The 19,850-nt window shown below is 47.0% G+C and overlaps 1 protein-coding gene across 4 annotated transcripts in view; it reads left to right on the top strand.

Annotated features, from left to right (window-relative positions):
• LOC144499884 (interleukin-5 receptor subunit alpha-like) overlaps positions 1-19,850 on the top strand; it is a 52,350-nt gene that overhangs the window by 15,252 nt on the left and 17,248 nt on the right. For 3 of the 4 annotated variants that reach the window (XM_078222511.1, XM_078222513.1, XM_078222512.1), the window contains 6 exons: positions 4,125-4,254; positions 11,598-11,752; positions 12,130-12,268; positions 14,530-14,650; positions 16,226-16,407; positions 19,171-19,310. In XM_078222511.1, coding sequence (XP_078078637.1) covers positions 4,167-4,254; positions 11,598-11,752; positions 12,130-12,268; positions 14,530-14,650; positions 16,226-16,407; positions 19,171-19,310 — 825 coding nt within the window. In that variant the 5' untranslated portion in view covers positions 4,125-4,166. The remainder of the gene's footprint in view (positions 1-4,124; positions 4,255-11,597; positions 11,753-12,129; positions 12,269-14,529; positions 14,651-16,225; positions 16,408-19,170; positions 19,311-19,850) is intronic. The other variant, XM_078222514.1, reaches the window with a different exon arrangement.

Here is a 19,850-nt window from a genome sequence, read left to right as displayed (position 1 = left end):
AGCAATCCAGCACCTGCTCCTTTGTTTAGTGATTGCTGAAGGGAGGTGGTGTTGCATCGATTGGTTGTCATGACAATTGCCCCCTCTACCGGGCACTGCAGCTTGCATGAAGGAGTTGGTGCATCATCTGCTATTACTGGCACTGAATGTACCAATCCTAGGTAAGGCTGACAATGCTGGTTGAACATATTCTTGAAGGTTTCATCTCATGAGCTTCTGTGTCCACCCTTCCTATCCCCTTATTCTCCCCGTCGGTCACATGCCCATCCATCCTCACGCCCAGGACCCTCAGAATACAGTTCCCTGCAAAGGATTACTGAGTACATGTGGTAGGATTGCAGAAGTGGGCATCTTTAGCAAATGTTGCCAACAGGGTTGACTGTTGATCACCCTGGCACATATGTTTTCTTGCCGGAAGAAAGTAGGCATGTCTGATCTATTGGGTTGACAAATGTTGGACATAACAGGGAGTCCAGCCCTCTAAGGAACTGTTGCCACTTGATGGGTGGGCCCCATTTGTAAAAGAAAATCACTTTCTAAGGGCCGAAACGAGAGATACGCCTCTGGACACTGCTATGTATCTCCCCACCAAATGAAGACAACCTTTTAAACAGAGCCAGACCCTTCAGGACAGAAGATAGGAAACATTTCTTCACACAAAACAGGTTGAGAGTATGGAACTCTCTCCCAATAGATGATAGTTCAGACAATGGACGGTAGTTCAATTATTCTTTTCTAATCTGAGTTTGCTTGGCTCTTACGAGTCAAACATATTAAAGGCTATGAAATCAAGGTGAGTGGCTGGAGTTGGGATATAGATCAAACAAGGACAGCGGAACGAGCTTGAGTCCAGCATGCACAGTGACGTGACTGCCCGCCCCCTTCATTCAGCTGACAGTACTTCCTCCACATCCATGACGTAGAGCAACATATCTTCCCAGTGAGCCTAACACAGCATGTGCACAAGCCTACAAGAGGAGAGGCTGTACTTGATCTGATACTGACCAATGAACCTGGACAGGTGTCAGATCTCTCAGTGGGTGAGCATCTTGGGGATAGCGATCATAACTCTATCTCCTTTATGCTTGCATTGGAAAAAGAGAGGATCAGGCAAGCTAGGAAAACATTTATATGGAGTAAGGGGAAATATGAAGACATAAGGCAGCAAATTAGAGGAGTAAATTGGAAGGAGGTATTCTCGGGGAAATGTACGGAAGAGAGGTGGCAGTTTTTCAAGGAATGTCTGTCTAGAGTTCTACAGCACAACGTTCCGAGCAGACAGGGAGGAGTTGATAGGTTAAAGGAACCGTGGTGCACGAAAGTTGTGCGGGACCTAGTCAAGAAGAAAAGGAAAGCATACAAAAGGCTCAGAGAGCTTGGCGAAGATAGGGATCTAGATGAGTATACGGCTTGTAGGAAGGGACTAAAGAAGGAAATTAGGAGAGCCAGAAGGGGTCACGAGAAGGCCTTGGCAGGTAGGATTAAGCAAAACCCTAAGGCATTCTATAAATATGTGAAGAGTAAAAGGATGAGATGTGAAGGAATAGGGCCTATAAAAGGTGAAGGCGGGAAAGTCTGTATGGAACCAATAGAAATGGCAGAGGTGCTTAATGAGTATTTTGCCTCGGTTTTCACAGAGGAGAAGGACCTGGGTGGATGTACTGCGGGCTTGTGGTGGACTGAAAAGATTGAGTATGTGGATTTTAACAAAGAGGTTGTGCTGGAATCTTTGATTGGCATCAAGATATATAAGTCACCGGGTCTGATGGGATGTACGCCAGGTTACTGTGGGAGGCGAGGGAAGAGATTGCAGAGCCTCTGGCGATGATCTTTGCGTTGTCGATGGAGACGGGAGAGGTGCCGGAGGATTGGAGGATTGTGGATGTGGTTCCTATTTTCAAGAAGGGGAATAGGGATAGCCCAGGAAATTACCAACTGGTGAGTCTAACCTCAGTGGTTGGTAAGCTGATGGAGAAGATCCTGAGGGACAAGATTTATGAGCATTTAGAGAGGTTTAGTATGCTCAAGAATACTTCGCATGGCTTTGTCAAAGGCAGATCGTGCCTTACGAGCCTGGTGGAGTTCTTCGAAAATGTGACTAAACACATTGATGAAGGGAAAGCGGTAAATGTGGTTTATATGGATTTTAGCAAGGTGTTCGATGAGGTCCCCCATGCAAGGCTTCTCGAAAAAGTGAGAGGGCATGGGATCCAAGGGGCTGCTGCCCTGTGGATCCAGAACTGGCTTGCCCAAAGGAGGCAGAGAGTGGGTATAGATGGGTCTTTTTCTAAATGGAGGTCGGTCACCAGTGGTGTGCCTCAGGGATCTGTTCTGGGACCCTTGCTGTTTGTCATTTTCATAAATGACCTGGATGAGGAAGCGGAGGGATGGGGTTGGTAAGTTTGCCGACGACACGAAGGTTGGTGGGGTTGTGGATAGTCTGGAGAGATGTCAGAAGCTACAGAGGGACATAGATAGGATGCAAGACTGGACGGAGAAGTGGCAGATGGACTTCAACCCAGATAAATGCGTCGTGGTCCATTTTGGCAGGTCAAATGGGATGAAGGAGTACAATATAAAGGGAAAGACTCTTAGTACTGTAGAGGATCAGAAGGACCTTGGGGTCCGGGTCCATAGGACTCTAAAATCGGCCCCGCAGGTGGAGGAGATGGTTAAGAAGGCGTATGGTGTGCTGGCCTTTATCAATCGAGGGATTGAGTTTAGGAGTCCGGGGATAATGATGCAGCTATATAAGACCCTCGTCAGACTCCACTTGGAGTACTGTGCTCAGTTCTGGTCGCCTCATTACAGGAAGGATGTGGAAAAGATTGAAAGGGTGCAGAGGAGATTTACAAGGATGTTGCCTGGATTGAGTGGCATGCCTTATGAGGATAGGCTGAGGGAGCTCGGTCTTTTCTCCTTAGAGAGATGTAAGATGAGAGGAGACCTAATAGAGGTATATAAGATGTTGAGAGGCATAGATCGGGTGGACTCTCAGAGGCTTTTTCCCAGGGTGCAAATGGCTGTTACAAGAGGACACAGGTTTAAGGTGCTGGGAGGTAGGTACAGGGGAAATGTTAGGGGGAAGTTTTTCACTCAGAGGGTGGTGGGTGAGTGGAATCGGCTGCCGTCAGTGGTGGTGGAGGCAAACTCAATAGGGTCTTTAAAGAGACTCCTGGATGAGTACATGGGACTTAATAGGATGGAGGGTTATAGGTAGGCCTAAAAGGTAGGGATATGTTCGGCACAACTTGTGGGGCCGAAGGGCCTGTTTTGTGCTGTAGCTTTTCTAGATAAGGTGAACAGTTGGAAGCTTTTTCCCAGGGCAGAAATGACAATTACAAGGGAACACAAGTTCAAGGTAAGGCGGGGGCGGTGGGGGAAGGTTCAGTGGAGATGTGCAGACGAATTGTTTTGCACAGAGGGTGGTGGGGGCCTGGAATACCAAACGATGTGGTTGAGGCAGATACGTTAGCGACATTTGAGACTTATCTGGATAGACACATGACCAAGCGGGGAATAGAGGGATACAGGTTGTGAGCCAATGTGATGGGTGCAGACTAGGTGGGCCAAAGGGCCTGTTCCTATGCTGTTCTCTTCTTTGTTCTTTATTAAAATATTATTATTATTATAAAAGTGCGTTAAATAGTTATGGGTCGTAATTGTTCTACTTTTAGAATTGTTTTTGTGTAAGAATTATTTTGGATGGCACAGTGGTTAGCGCACAGCACCAGGAACGGGGATTTGATTCTGGCCTGCGGTGGTTGGCTGTGTGGAGTTTGCACATTCTCCTAGTGTCTGTGTGGGTTTCCTCCAGGTGCTCCGGTTTCCTCCACAGCTCAAAGATTTGTGGGTTAGGTTGACTTGGCCATGCTAAATTAACTCTTAGTGACAGGTGAATTAGTGGAGTTATGGGGGTAGGGCTTGGGTCGGAATGGTTTTCGATGGGTCAAATGGCCTTCTTCTGCACTGGAGGGATTGTATGTATAATTTAATGATTAGTCAATTACTTTGCACATGAACAAAATGGAAATAAAACAATAAATGGCTTTACCATAACAATAAGTCATTAAGTATGAAATCCATCATTAAGTGTGCTAATCTGTACATGTGCTCCTCCTTAGGTGTACCACCCATACAAGTGATTGTGTGTTTGACCCATCATCATGCCTCTTGTGCCAGCTTTCCTGATAATGGCAATTGTTGGAGACGTAACGGTGAATCGAGTTGCTCCCATGTCCATGGAAGAAATGTGTGAGTAATTTCAACATTTCAATCTTTAACCAACTTGATCCAGATGCAATATGCTGAGAGCTGGTGCTAATATTTAATTTTCTTGTGTAAGAATTTAAAGCAGGAATTTCTGGAGCTGGGCTGGAAGCTGAGAGCCAAGACAAAACATGTGGTCATCTCTGGTACGTTGCCGGTACCACGTGATAGCGAGTTGAGGAACAGGGAGAGAGTGCAGTTAAATATGTGGTTGCAGGGATGGTGTAGGAGGGAGGGTTTCAGATACGTGGATAATTGGAACACGTTCTGGGGAAGGTGGGACCTGTACAAACAGGACGGGGTGCACCTGAACCAGAGGGGCACCAATATCCTCGGAGGGAAATTTGTTACGGCTCTTCAGGGGGGTTTAAACTAATTTGTCAGGGGAGTGGGAAAGGGAGTTGTAGTCCAGAAGTCAGAGAGGGTGGTGAGGTATTGGGGAAGGTATCAGGGTCAAGGGTGGGTACTGGTAGACAGAAAGGTGGGTTGAAGTGTGTCTACTTCAATGCAAGGAGCATCCGGAACAAGGTAGATGAACTTGGGGCGTGGGTTGGTACTTGGGACTACGATGTTGTGGCCATTACGGAGACGTGGGTAGAACAAGGACAGGAATGGTTGTTGGACGTTCCGGGGTATAGATGTTTCACTAAGTGTAGGGAAGCTGGTAAAAGAGGTGGAGGAGTGGCATTGTTAATCAAGGATAGTTTAACGGCTGCGGAAAGGCACTTCGTGGGGGATCTGCACACTGAGGTAATATGGGCTGAAGTTAGAAATAGGAAAGGAGCGGTCACGTTGCTAGGAGTTTACTATAGGCCCCCAAATAGTAATAGAGATGTGGAGGAAGAAATTGCTAAGCAGATTATGGATATGTGTGGGGGTCACAGGGTAGTTGTCATGGGGGACTTTAACTTTCCAAATATTGATTGGAACCTTTGTAGGTCAAATAGTTTGGATGGGGCAGTTTTTGTGCAGTGTGTGCGGGAGGGTTTCCTGACACAATATGTGGATGGGCTGACTAGAGGTGAGGCCACATTGGATTTGGTACTGGGAAATGAACCGGGCCAAGTGTTAGATTTGGTTGTGGGAGAGCAATTTGGAGATAGTGACCACAATTCGGTGTCTTTTGTTATTGCAATGGAGAGGCATAGGGCCGTCCGGCAGGGCAAGGTTTACAATTGGGGGAGGGGTAATTATGATGCGATTAGGCAAGAATTAGGGGGCATAAGTTGGGAACAGAAACTGTCAGAGAAAGGAACTAATGAAAAGTGGAACTTTTTCAAGGAACAAATACTGGATGTCCTTGATAGGTATGTTCCTGTCAGGCAGGGAGGAAATGGCCGAGTGAGGGAACCATGGTTCACAAAAGAGGTGGAATGTCTTGTGAAAAGGAAGAGGGAAGCTTATGTAGGGATGAGGAAACAAGGTTCAGATGGCTCGATTGAGGGTTACAAGTTAGCAAGGAATGAGCTGAAAAAGGGGCTTAGGAGAGCTAGGAGGGGACATGAGAAGTCCTTGGCGGGTCGGATCAAGGAAAACCCCAAGGCTTTTTACTCTTATGTGAGGAATAAAAGAATGACCAGGGTGAGGTTAGGGCCGGTCAAGGACAGTAGTGGGAACTTGTGTATGGAGTCAGTAGAGATAGGCGAGGTGATGAATGAATACTTTTCTTCAGTGTTCACCAAGGAGAGGGGCCATGTTTTTGAGGAAGAGAAGGTGTTACAGGCTAATAGGCTGGAGGAAATAGATGTTCGGAGGGAGGATGTCTTGGCAGTTTTGAATAAACTGAAGGTCGATAAGTCCCCTGGGCCTGATGAAATGTATCCTAGGATTCTGTGGGAGGCAAGGGATGAGATTGCAGAGCCTTTGGCGCTGATCTTTGGGTCCTCGCTGTCCACGGGGATGGTGCCAGAGGACTGGAGAATGGCGAATGTTGTTCCTCTGTTTAAGAAAGGGAATGGAAATGACCCTGGTAATTATAGACCGGTTAGTCTTACTTCGGTGGTTGGTAAATTGATGGAAAGGGTCCTTAGGGATGGGATTTACGACCATTTAGAAAGATGCGGATTAATCCGAGATAGTCAGCACGGATTCGTGAAGGGCAAGTCGTGCCTCACAAATTTGATAGAATTTTTTGAGGAGGTAACTAAGTGTGTTGATGAAGGTAGGGCAGTTGATGTCATATACATGGATTTTAGTAAGGCGTTTGATAAGGTCCCCCATGGTCGGCTTATGATGAAAGTGAGGAGGTGTGGGATAGAGGGAAAGTTGGCCGATTGGATAGGTAACTGGCTGTCTGACCGAAGACAGAGGGTGGTGGTCGATGGAAAATTTTCGGATTGGAGGCAGGTTGCTAGCGGTGTGCCGCAGGGATCAGTGCTTGGTCCTCTGCTCTTTGTGATTTTTATTAATGACTTAGAGGAGGGGGCTGAAGGGTGGATCAGTAAATTTGCTGATGACACCAAGATTGGTGGAGTAGTGGATGAGGTGGAGGGCTGTTGTAGGCTGCAAAGAGACATAGATAGGATGCAAAGCTGGGCTGAAAAATGGCAAATGGAGTTTAACCCTGATAAATGTGAGGTGATTCATTTTGGTAGGACTAATTTAAATGTGGATTACAGGGTCAAAGGTAGGGTTCTGAAGACTGTGGAGGAACAGAGAGATCTTGGGGTCCATATCCACAGATCTCTAAAGGTTGCCAGTCAAGTGGATAGAGCTGTGAAGAAGGCCTATAGTGTGTTAGCTTTAATTAACAGGGGGTTGGAGTTTAAGAGCCGTGGGGTTATGCTGCAACTGTACAGGACCTTGGTGAGACCACATTTGGAATATTGTGTGCAGTTCTGGTCACCTCACTATAAGAAGGATGTGGAAGCGCTGGAAAGAGTGCAGAGGAGATTTACCAGGATGCTGCCTGGTTTGGAGGGTAGGTCATATGAGGAAAGGTTGAGGGAGCTAGGGCTGTTCTCTCTGGAGCGGAGGAGGCTGAGGGGAGACTTAATAGAGGTGTATAAAATGATGAAGGGGATAGATAGAGTGAACGTTCAAAGACTATTTCCTCGGGTGGATGGAGCTATTACAAGGGGGCATAACTATAGGGTTCGTGGTGGGAGATACAGGACGGATATCAGAGGTAGGTTCTTTACGCAGAGAGTGGTTGGGGTGTGGAATGGACTGCCTGCAGTGATAGTGGAGTCAGACACTTTAGAAACATTTAAGCGGTTATTGGATAGGCACATGGAGCACACCAGGATGATAGGGAGTGGGATAGCTTGATCTTGGTTTCAGATAAAGCTCGGCACAACATCGTGGGCCGAAGGGCCTGTTCTGTGCTGTACTGTTCTATGTTCTATGTTCTCATTTTGTCAGGCATTGTGCGTGCCAACAGGGATCTTTGAATCATGTCATAGAGGTTTAAACATGGAAACAGGCCCTTCGGCCCAACTTGCCCATGGCGGCACGGTAGCACAGTGGTTAGCACTGCTGCTTCACAGCTCCAGGGACCTGGGTTCGATTCCCGGCTTGGGTCACTGTCTGTGTGGAGTTTGCACATTCTCCTCGTGTCTGCATGGGTTTCCTCTGGGTGCTCCGGTTTCCTCCTACAGTCCAAAGATGTGCAGGTTAGGTTGATTGGCCATGCCAAAATTGCCCCTTAGTGTCCTGAGATGCGTAGGTTAGAGGGATTAGTGGGTAAAATATGTAGGGATATGGGGGTAGGGCCTGGGTGGGATTGTGGTCGGTGCAGACTCGATGGGCCGAATGGCCTCTTTCTGTACTGTAGGGTTTCTATGATTTCTTTCTATGATTTCTTCCTTTTTTGTTTTAAACCCCTAAGCTAGTCCCAATTACCCGCATTTGGCCCATATCCCTCTACACCCATCTTACCCATGTAACTGTCTAAATGCTTTTTAAAAGACAAAATTGTACCCGCCTCTACTACTACCTCTGGCAGCTTGTTCCAGACACTCACCACCCTGTCTCATAGCACGACAAATGCCAAGCATGTGGGGAATTCCTAATGACTAAGCACAAAAGAATCGTAAAATCATAGAATCCCTACAGTGCAGGAGGAGGCCATTCAGCCCATTGAGCCTGCACCGACAACAATCCCAACCAGGCCCTATCCCCGCAACCCCCACGTATTTACCCGACTAGTCTCCCTGACATTGAGCGGAATTTTCCCATCTCGCCCACCACTGGAATCGTAGTGGACGGGAAAGGACCATGCAAAGATCCGTTGACCTTGGGTGGGATTTTCCGGTCTTGGTGCAAGTGCAGCCGGATTTAGCGTGGTCAATTCACTTAACCTGCAGATCTTTGGAGTGTGGGAGGAAACCCACTCAGACACGGGGAGAACATGCAAACTCCACACACATAATCACCCGAGGCTGGAATTAAACCCAGTTCCCTGGCGCTGTGAGGCAGCAGTGCTAACCACTGGAATCATATTTAATTCAGTTCAATAACTGTATTACTCTGGCCTCCCTTTTGGCATAAGATCAATTTATTTTGTTTAACTGAGAGCTTAGTTTTTGTGATTAAATCTTTGGTGATAACTCTATTCTGGATGTGAAGTAGAGATGAGAAATTCTTATGCTATCTTGTGCACTTGTTGTTTACCACAGTGTATCATAGAATCATAGATTCCCTACAGTGCAGAAGGAGGCCATTTGGCCCATCGAGTCTGCACCGACCACAATCCCACCCAGGCCCTATCCCCACAACCCCATGCATTTACCTTAGCTAGTCCCCCTGACACCAAGGGGCAATTTAGCATGGCCAATCCACCGAACACACACACCTTTGGAGTGTGGGAGGAAACCAGATCACCGGGAAGAAACCCACGCAGACACGCGGAGAACGTGCAAACTCTACACAGGCAGTAACCCAAGCTTGGAATTGAACCTGGGTCATTGGCGCTGTGAGGCAGCAGCGCTTGCCACTGTGCTGCCCTATCAACTTTAGTGTAAGACGCATTTTAATTCAGATGTTGCCAGTGTTCTGCTGCCTGGAAATGAGCTCTGGTAAACTGTTTTGTCATCAGCAGATGTGCACTTTGACATTGCGAACATATTTTTCTCAGTGCAAGACATTCTGATGCATGAATAGCAAAAGATTTGGATTTCTCTGTCTGTTAACGCAAGGGTCCAAGTGAGTCATTCTGACATTCAGTTGCTTGGTGTATTCATAGAAATCATAGAAACCCTACAGTGCAGAAGGAGGCCATTCGGCCCATCGAGTCTGCACCGACCACAATCCCACCCAGGCCCTACCCCCACATATTTACCCACTAATCCCTCTCATCTACACATCTTAGGACTCTAAGGGGCAATTTTTTTTTTTAACCTGGCCAATCAACCTAACCCACACATCTTTGGACTGTGGGAGGAAACCGGAGCACCCGGAGGAAACCCACGCAGACACGAGGAGAATGTGCAAACTCCACACAGACAGTGACCCGAGCCGGGAATCGAACCCGGGACCCTGGAGCTGTGAAGCAGCAGTGCTAACCACTGCGCTACCGTGCCGCCCTATTGCTGATTGAATATTGTTGAAAAGAGCGACATGCTGCTGAAGCCTTTCATCTTGCACTCATCGGGGTCGCACGGTGGCACAGTGGTTAGCACTGGTGCCTCACAGCGCCAGGGACCCGGGTTCGATTCCAGCCTCGGGTCACTGTCTGCGTGGAGTTTGCATATTCTCTCTGTGTCTGCGTGGATTTCCTCCGGGAGCTCCGGTTTCATCCCACAGTCCAAAGTTAGGTTGATTGGCCATGCTAAATTGACCCTAGTGTCGGGGGATTAACAGGGTAAATATGTGGGGTTATGGGGATAGGGCTTTGGAGGGATTGTGGTCGGTGCAAACTCGATGGGCCGAATGGGTTCCTTCTGCACTGTGGGGATTCTATAATTCAAACACAAAATCCAAATTTCAAACAATTTATACTACAGGAGAAAAAGGTGCCAAGGCTTTGCCACAGAGAAAGCAAAGGGAAAACTATGGGCAGAATTTTATGGCCTCACTCGTCCCGCCTGAGGTCAACAGACCTTTCCATGGTCCGCCATTCGCTCACTCCAATTCTCTGGCAGGAGATGTGGTAGAATTCTGGTCTGTAGGTTCCCCCCGCTCAAGGATCATTTCACCTTTCATAGCAAATGAAAGGGTTGTAGCAAATGGGATTCCCATTTTAGTTTTGATTTGATTTATTATTGTCACATACATCAGTATACAGTGTAAAGTATTGTTTCTTGCGCGCTACACAGACAAAGCATACCGTTCATAGAGAAGGAAAGGAGAGAGTGCAGAATGTGGCGTTACAGTCATAGCTAGGGTGTAGAGAAACATCAACTTAATATTAGGTGGGTCCATTCAAAAGTCTGATGGCAGCAGGGAAGGGGCTGTGCTTGAGTCGGTTGGTATGTGATCTCAGATTTCTGTATCTTTTCCTGACGGAAGAAGTGGAAGAGAGAATGTCTGGGGCGCATGGGGCCCTTGATTATGCTGGCTGCTTTTCCGAGGCCGTGGGAAGTGTGGACTGAACCACGGCATGGGTGGCACAGTGGTTAGCACTACTGTCTCATGGCGCCAAGGACCCGGGTTCAATTCCGGCCTCGGATGATCCTGCGGAGTTTGCACGTTTTCCTGCTATTGTTCCGGTTTCCTCCCACAGTCCAAAGATGTGCAGGTTAGGGTGATTGGCCACGATAAATTGTCCCTTAGTGTCAGGGGGATTAGGACTGTAAATATGTGGGGGTACTAGGATGGGACCTGGGTGGGATTGTTGTCGGTGTAGGCTCGATGGGCCGAAGGGCTTCCTTCTGCACTGTAGATGATATGATTCTCTGAGAATCAATGGATGGGAGACTGGTTTGCACGATGTACTGGGTTTCGTTCACAACCCTGTGTAGTTTCTTGCGGTCTTGGGCAGAGCAGGAGCCATACCAAGCTGTGATACATCCGGAAAGGGTGCTTTCTAATGTGCATCTAAAAAAATTGGTGAGAGTCCATAAAGCGAGGCCATAAAGTCTGGACATGCTTCCTGAGAAAGTAGAGAAGTTGGTGGACTTCCTTAACAATAGCGTGTAGGACACTACATTTCATGGCACCAGAAGTTGTCAAAAGAGAACCATATGGTGGTGATCTGGACACCTAGAAACTTGAAGCTCTCCACCATTTCCACTTCATCCCATGTCTGAGTTCCAATTTTAAAGCCAACATGTTTATAGTGCTTTTTTGGGAGTCCACACAATGGGTCAAGTTAAGAAGCATGTACATCTTCAGCTTATAAGCAATGCACCTTAACTTATTAACTCTGCCTACATTATCTCTCAAAGTTAGGATGAATCCACCCACGGCTATTGAGATTGCCCGTGGGCGTTTAGGAGAGTACATTATCTCCTGGAGTGGCAATTACACATGCACAGGCGACATCTACTATCACTTCAACTACAGTTACTTGGATTCAGCGGATGATGGCAAACTTGGAGAGGTGAGTTTATCCACTCTGCACATCTTGAAGATAATTCTCTTCTGGAATTTTTGGCATGGTCAAATCTTTTAGTCCTTTATACTCCGATCTTCCTCAACTTACCGGTTTACAGAGCTCATCATTTGCTTTTTATTCCATTTATTAATTTGATAAGTGGCCAATTTTGCATTGAGTCTACTTACAGAATCAGGCAATTTGACCCAACTGCTAAATGCTGCCGTTTATGCTACACACAAGCCTCCTCTCGCCCCTTTCTATCTGATCCTATCTCTACATATTCTCCTGCTGCTTTCTCGCTCGTCTGCTCAGCACTGACAAATTTAAATTTTGACGTTGCCATGAAGAAGCTTCAAGAGGTTTTGCTTTTGTCTATTTAGAACTCGAGGATCATTCAAACCCAGAAGGTAAAGTTAGATGTGGAACTCGATAGAGGGATTGCTGTCCAAATTCAACTTTATCGAGAGACTAAACAGGAGCTATCAAACAGTTGGACCAAAAGGACTTTTCAGCCATCGCGTACGTTGTTACTTTAATGGTTCATAGAATCTTGACAGTGCAGAAGGAGGCCATTTGAGCCTGTACTGACAACCATCCCACCCAGGTCCTATCCCTGTAACCCCTGTAAATGGACGGCATGGTGACACAGTGGTTAGCATTGCTGCCTCACAGTGCCAGGGACTCGGATTCGATTCCCGACATGGGTCACTGTTTGTGCGGAGTCTGTATTTTCTCCCCATCGTCTGTGTGGGTTTCCTCCGGGTGCTCCGGTTTCCTCCCACAGTCCGAAAGATATGCTGGTCAGGTGCATTGGCCATGCTGAATTCTCCCTCGGTGTACCCGAACAGGCTCCGGAGTGTGGCAACTAGGGGATTTTCACAGTAACTTCATTGCAGTGTTAATGTAAACCTATTGCGACACTGATAAATAAACTTAACTTAACCCTACATGCTCACCCTGCTAGTCCCCTTGACACTAAAGGGCAATCCAGCATGGTCAACCAACCTAACCTGCACATCATTGGAGCTCATAGATAGCAACTCTACTGTTTGGGAAAACAGTCAAAAATGGGCCTCTCATCTCAACTATGCAAATTATTTTACCTATTGCCTCAGACATCTGATTGCAGCTCATAACTGCAGGAAGCCAGGGCATGGATCCCACCTGTCTCTTGTTGTTGGCTCAGGTGGCACACAAAATCTGAGATGCCCAACCATCACCGGCAACAACCTGCATCTCTTATAGGATCACTGCTATCAAAGAACAATACAGCACAGGAACAGGTCCTTCGGCCCTCCAAGCCCGTGCCGCTCCCTGGTCCAAACTAGACCATTCTTTTGTATCCCTCCATTCCCACTCCGTTCATATGGCTATCTAGATAAGTCTTAAATGTTCCCAGTGTGTCCGTCTCCACCACCTTGCCTGGCAGCGCATTCCAGGCCCCATCACCCTCTGTAAAATATGTCCTTCTGATATCTGTGTTAAACCTCCCCCCCTTCACCTTGAACCTATGACCCCTTGTGAACGTCACTACCGACCTGGGGAAAACCTTCCCACCGTTCACCCTATCTATTCCTTTCATAATTTTATACACCTCTATTAAGTCTCCCCTCATCCTCCGTCTTTCCAGGGAGAACAACCCCAGTTTACCCAATCTCTCCTCATAACTAAGCCCCTCCATACCAGGCAACATCCTGGTAAACCTCCTCTGTACTCTCTCCAAAGCCTCCACGTCCTTCTGGTAGTGTGGCGACCAGAACTGGACGCAGTATTCCAAATGCGGCCGAGCCAACGTTCTATACATCTGCAACATCAGACCCCAACTTTTATATGCTATGCCCCGTCCTATAAAGGCAAGCATGCCATATGCCTTCACCTCCTTCTCCACCTGTGACTTCACCTTCAAGGATCTGTGGACTTGCACACCCAGGTCCCTCTGCGTATCTACACCCTTTATGGTTCTGCCATTTATCTGCCATTATCTGCCACTGTGACCTAAAGTTACCAAACACCAGCTGAAAAACTGGCAAAAACCAACAGGTCATTCCTGAGGTACTGTGCCAAAACGTGGAAGAAATAAAAACTTGCATTTATATCGCACTTTTCATAACCACTGGACATCATTTCAGCCAATTAAATACTCTTATTCATTCATGGGACATGGGTGTCGCTGGCTGGGCCAGCAATTATTACCCATCCCTAGTTGCCCTTGAATTGAGTGGCTTGCTAGGCTATTTCAGAGGGCAGTTGAGAGTCAACCGCATTGCTGTGGCTCTGGAGTCACATGTAAGCCAGGCCAAGTAAGGACGGCAGATTTCCTTCCCTCAAGGACATTGGTGAACCAGATGGGTTTTTCCGACAATCAGTAGATTCTTAATTGCAGATTTAAAAAAAAATATTGAATTAAAATTCCACCATCTGGCGTGGCGGAATTTGAACCCGGGTCCCCAGAACATTAGCTGAGTTTCTGGATTTCTGTAGTCTAGCGATAATACCACTAGGCCATCACTTCCCCTATGTTTAAGTGCATGTCAAAGTAGGAAACACGGCAACACCCACACACTAAATGTGATGACGAGCAGATCATTTGTTTTATGATGTTGAGGGTTTAAAATTGGCCACGACACCAGGGATATTTTCTTTGAAGTAGTGCCATGTGATCTTTCACTGACAGGAAAACCCCAAATTATTGTGGTGGCCTACACGTTTTTGCAAAGAAGTTTACATTAATCCCATCAAATTATTTTCACATTCAGTTTCTATTAATTTTGTTCTCACAGGCGATTTGTTTGCCTCGGTAGACAACCTCACATGTATTTTTTATGACAATCACTCCATGAACTGCACCTGGAATATTACTGAAAATGCGCCACAGGATACAGAATATCTTTTGTCTTACAGGTGAGTGCGTCCTTCAGTCTATCTATAGCTGTTGATTTTTTTTTTTGTCCATACATCTATTATTTATTCAGGATATCTAGAGCAAAAAACAAAGAATGTTACAGCACATTAATAGACCCTTCGGCTCTCCAAGCCTGCACTGCCCATGTGAACTAAAACCCCCTCGCCTTCCGGGGACCAGGTCCCCCTATTCCCATCCTATTCATGGGGGTGGCACAGTGGTTAGCACTGCTGCCTCACACCGCCAGGGACCCGGGTTCAATTCTGGCCTCGGATCACATGATCTGTGTGGAGTTTTTATGTCCTCCCCATACCTGCATGGGTTTCCTCCGGGTGCTCCAGTTTCCTCCCACAGTCAAAAGTGCGGGTTAGGTTGATTAGCCATGCTAAATTGACCCTTAGTGCCAGGGGGATTGGCAGGGTAAATATGAGGGGTTGCGGGAATAGGGCCAGGGTGGGATTGTGGTCGGTGCAGACTTGATGGGCTAAATGGCCTCCTTCTGCACTGTAGGGATTCTATGATTCATGTATTTGTCAAGACACCCCTTAAATGTCACTATCGTATCTGCTTCCACTACCTCCCCCGGCAGCGAGTTCTAGGCACCCACCACCCTGCCTCATACATCTCCTTTAAACCTTGCCCCTCGCACCTTAAACCTATGCCCCCTAGTAATTGACTCTTCCACCCTGGGAAAAACCTTCTGACTATCCACTCTGTCCATGCCCCTCATGATCCTGTCGACTTCTCTCAGGCTATCTGGTCCATGTCAGTGTTTATTTATTTTTGTTCATAGGATGTGGGCATCAGCAGTAATCAATGCCCATTCATGAGGGCAGTTGAGAGTCAACCACATTGCTGTGGCTCTGGAGTCACATGTAGGCCAGACCAGATAAAGACGGCAGATTTCCTTCCCGAAAGGACATTCGTGAACCAGATGGGTTTTTGTGACAATCAACAATGGTTTCATGGTCATTGTTAGGCTTTTAATTCCAGATTTTTATTGAATTCAAATTTCACCATCTGCCGTGGTGGGATTCGAACCCAATCCCCAGAGCATTACCCTGGCTCTCTAGATTACCCGTCCAGCAAAAATACCACTATGCTACTGCTCCCCTCCAGCCGTCTCCCAATTTTCCTCATCCACATCTACCACTGTAACTCTCTGTTCTCCCACATTTACTTGTCCAACTTCTTCTTACATGATCCATACAATTCATTTCACCCAGTGGATTTGAGTGCCACATTCTCACCATTCTTTGGGGAAAGTTTTTTCCCCATTTCCCTACTGAGTTTCTTGTTGACTGTCTTATACGGATGGACTTTCTTTATATTCTTGCCCACAAGAGGAGACATTGAGCCGGATTTTTTGGGCTCAGAGTGAGCGACCGAGAACTGGCACAGAAGCCAATGGCATCAAATGGTATGCTCACGTTCAATATTGAGCATGAACTGGTTTTAAGATCAAGTCCCTATTTTTGTCCATCCATTTATCTTCTCATGTCTTTGAATGTCGGTCTCTCCATCAATCAGTCATTGTTTGGAAGAATTTAGTGCTCAAATGCTCTTTTTTCAAGGACGGAAAATACAGACAATGTACACAGCTGTACAAATAATCAGCAGGATGAGTGGAGGAACACTGCCTGTCGTGGTCTGAAATATAACAGGAACTTAATTCCAAGGGTCAACATTTGTGTCAGTGAATCGAGCAACAAGACAAAGTACCCATACTGCAGAAATATTGTTCCAGCTGCCTATTGTAAGTCACAAAGCCTTCCCTTCCCTTCCCTTCCCTTTCCCGTCCTTTCCTTTTCTCCTATCCCATTCAGTACATTTGAAATGTAGTTGAATCCTCTTAATCGGGTGTAAGCAATACTTTCCCTATAATTATGCCCATTTGTCCATGAAGCAATGTCCATGGATATTGATCAATATCCAGCAGGTTGGTCTATATCTGAACATGCATCTTCAGTGTTGCTCTGCAGCCACACCTGTTAGAGAGATAAAGGGGTCAAATTCACTCACTACCACTTCAGCAAGAGCCTGCTGAACTGCCCTGGGAAGAAAGGTTGCTAGAAAGGTAGAGAATTCCTTGTTGACTTTTTTAAGGGTTGTAGGCCCTGGCCATTCTTTACAAGGCCACTGAGGCAGAACCTATTCCTGAATCTGGGACTCCTCAGCTTCCCTCTCCCACAAGGGACCGGGAGGCATACCAACCTCCCCGAGGGTTAAAGTGGGCCTCAGCAAGGTGGTCCAGATTAGGGTAGCAGTCATGACCCTTGAAGATGGGAAGAATATTTGAAACGGTTTTTGAATTGGTTACCTTGCACAGTAGGAGAGGGGTGTATGAGGGCTTGGTCTGCAGTGTGGTCTCTCGAGTTAAACCTCAAAGTTGTCCAGGTACTGAAATTTTCAGTAGCATGGTGCAATTAAACACCCAACATATGCCTGTAGTGATGTGGCAATGGCGGTGATTGAAAAAGCTGCTCAAACATGTCTTTGGCATTAGTGTCAGCTGTGGCTTAGTTGGCAGCTGTTTTATCTCTGTGCAGACTTGTGCATTCAATAAGAAGTCTCACAACACCAGGTTACAGTCCAACAGGTTTATTTGGTGGAGCCACTCACCTGATGAAGGAGCAGCGCTCCGAAAGCTCTGATACCAAATAAACCTGTTAGACTTTAACCTGGTGTTGTGAGACTTCTTATTGTGCCCACCCCAGTCCGACGTCGGCATCTCCACATCTTGTGCATTCAAGACTAATGCTCAGAACACCAATGTCAATGGATGGAGTGTTGCATGGTTGGAGGAGCTGCCTCTCAGAAGAGATGTTAAGTGAGATCTCCGTCCGCCTTCTCAGATGGATAGAAAAGAAAACCCAGCACGATTTTTGAAGAAAAGCAAGGAAGATATCCCTGTCGTCGTGCTTAATATTTAAAGGTAAAATCGCCATAGTCCCAGATGACCATAGGCTACTCTCCCCTTTTGAGGGGGAGGACTGACTGGTGGTGATTTAACCTGAGGATCACCACACCTCCGGTAAGGGGCAAGGCCCTCATGAGTAACTTCAGCCAGTACAGGAATTGAACCCACACTGCTGGCATCGCTCTGCAAATAGTATGTTGGCTTTCATTGCAAGAGGTTTCGAGTACAGGAGCAGGGATGTGTTTTTGCAATTGTACAGAGCCTTGGTGAGGCCACACCGAGAGTATTGTGTGCAGTTTTGGTCTCCTTTCCTGAGGAAGGATGTTCTTGCTCTCGAGGGAGGGCAGCGAAGGTTTACCAGGCTGATTCCAGGGATGGCGAGACTGAGGTGCGAATTTGTTCCCCATGGTTGTTCCGTGTGTCTGGATGAAGAACTGGTTGTTGAAGGTGAAGACATTGTGGTCCAGGATGAAGCGGATGAGTTGTAAAATTGCATCTGGAGATTGGCAGTTGTCGGCGTTGAGTACTGAGGCAGTTGCAGCAATGCCATCGTCGTGGGGGATGCTGGTGTCGAGTGCCGAGACATCCATTGTGACGAGGAGTGCCCCCTGGTTCAACTGCTCCATGTGTGCCGAGTTTCTGTAGGAAGTCCGTAGTGTCGCGACAAAAGCTGGGGGTTCTTTGTACAATGGGTTTCAAGATGCCCTCGACGTAGCCGGAGAGGTTCTCGCACAGGGTCCCATTGCCCAATACAATGGGACGGCCGGGTGTGTTTGCCTTGTGTATCTTCGGGAGGCAGTAGAGATCTCCAACGTGGGGAGTATGTGGGCTTGTGCTAGCAAATAAACCTGTTGGACTTTAACCTGGTGTTGTGAGACTTCTTACTGTGTTTACCCCAGTCCAACACCGGCATCTCCACATCAATAAACGCTGGCCAGCTGGCGGCGCCCATGTCCCACGAATGAATATTTTTTTAAAAAACCGCCATGCGATCTGCACAGTGGCACAGTGGTTAGCACTGCTGCCTCACAGCTCCAGGGAGCTGGGTTTGATTCCCGGTTTGGCTCACTGCCTGTGCGGAGTCTGCGCATTCTCCCCTGGGTGCTCCGGTTTCCTCCCACAGTCCAACAATGTGCAGGTTAGGGTGATTAACCTAAATTAACCCTTAGTGTCCCGGGATGTGATGCCATTAGTAAGGTAATTTAGCGGGGGTAGAGCCTGAGTGGGATTGTGGTCGGTACAGACTCGATGGGTTGAATGGCCTCCTTCTGCACTGTAGGGTTTCTATGTTTCTACGTTTGCACTTACAGCTTCAGAAGTGGATTAACATAGAATATAGAAAGCCACAGCACAAACAGGCCCTTCGGCCCACAAGTTGCGCCGATCACATCCCCACCTCTAGGCCTATCTATAGCCCTCAATCCCATTAAATCCCATGTACTCATCCAGAAGTCTCTTAAAAGACCCCAACGAGTTTGCCTCCACCACCACCGACGTCAGCCGATTCCACTCACCCACCACCCTCTGAGTGAAAAACACTCTGTTTCAACCATCTTATCTCAACACATGCTGATTTTCAAATGAATTCTGTTGTTCCAGATAAAGTCGACACACCAATAAATGTTACAGTAAATAAAAGCACTGATGAAGTAAATTTTGAACTTCCAAAAATGCACTATCAGGCCAGTTGTTACGTCTATCAAATAAACATCACAAACTGGAGTGACCATGTCCATAAGGTAAAAGCATAATATACATCTTAATAGCAGCTGTGATAAGTTTAAGTTTTAAGTTTATTTATCAGTGTAGACTTATATTAACACTGCAATGAAGTTACTGTGAAAATCCCCGAGTCGCCACACTCCGGAGCCTGTTCGGGTACACTGAGGGAGAATTTAGCATGGCCAATGCACCTAACCAGCACGTCTTTCAGACTGTGGGAGAAAACCACAGCACCCGAAGGAAACCCACGCAGACACGGGGAGAATGTGCAGACTCAGCACAGACAGTGACCCAAGCCAGGAATTAAACCCGTGTCCCTGGCACTGTGAGGCCTAAGCATTGTGCCACCAATGGGAAGAAACCTGACTGTTATCTGTCTTTAGATGACAACTAACAATGACCCCCCCCTCCACTCCCCGCCTTCCCCTGGGGTACACTGGAAGTGTATGTGCAGTCTTGGTGGTTTGTTAGGTGCAGGATGAATGCTTATGTGACGAGGTTGCCACTTGTATAATTTCCCATTGTCCAGTGGCTGTTAAGATGTTTTCCAGCAACAT

Source organism: Mustelus asterias, chromosome 10 (genome assembly GCF_964213995.1).
Source record: "Mustelus asterias chromosome 10, sMusAst1.hap1.1, whole genome shotgun sequence".
Taxonomy (NCBI): domain Eukaryota; kingdom Metazoa; phylum Chordata; class Chondrichthyes; order Carcharhiniformes; family Triakidae; genus Mustelus; species Mustelus asterias.
Note: the sequence above shows the minus strand (reverse complement) of the source record. Positions and strands in the feature narration are given on the sequence as shown.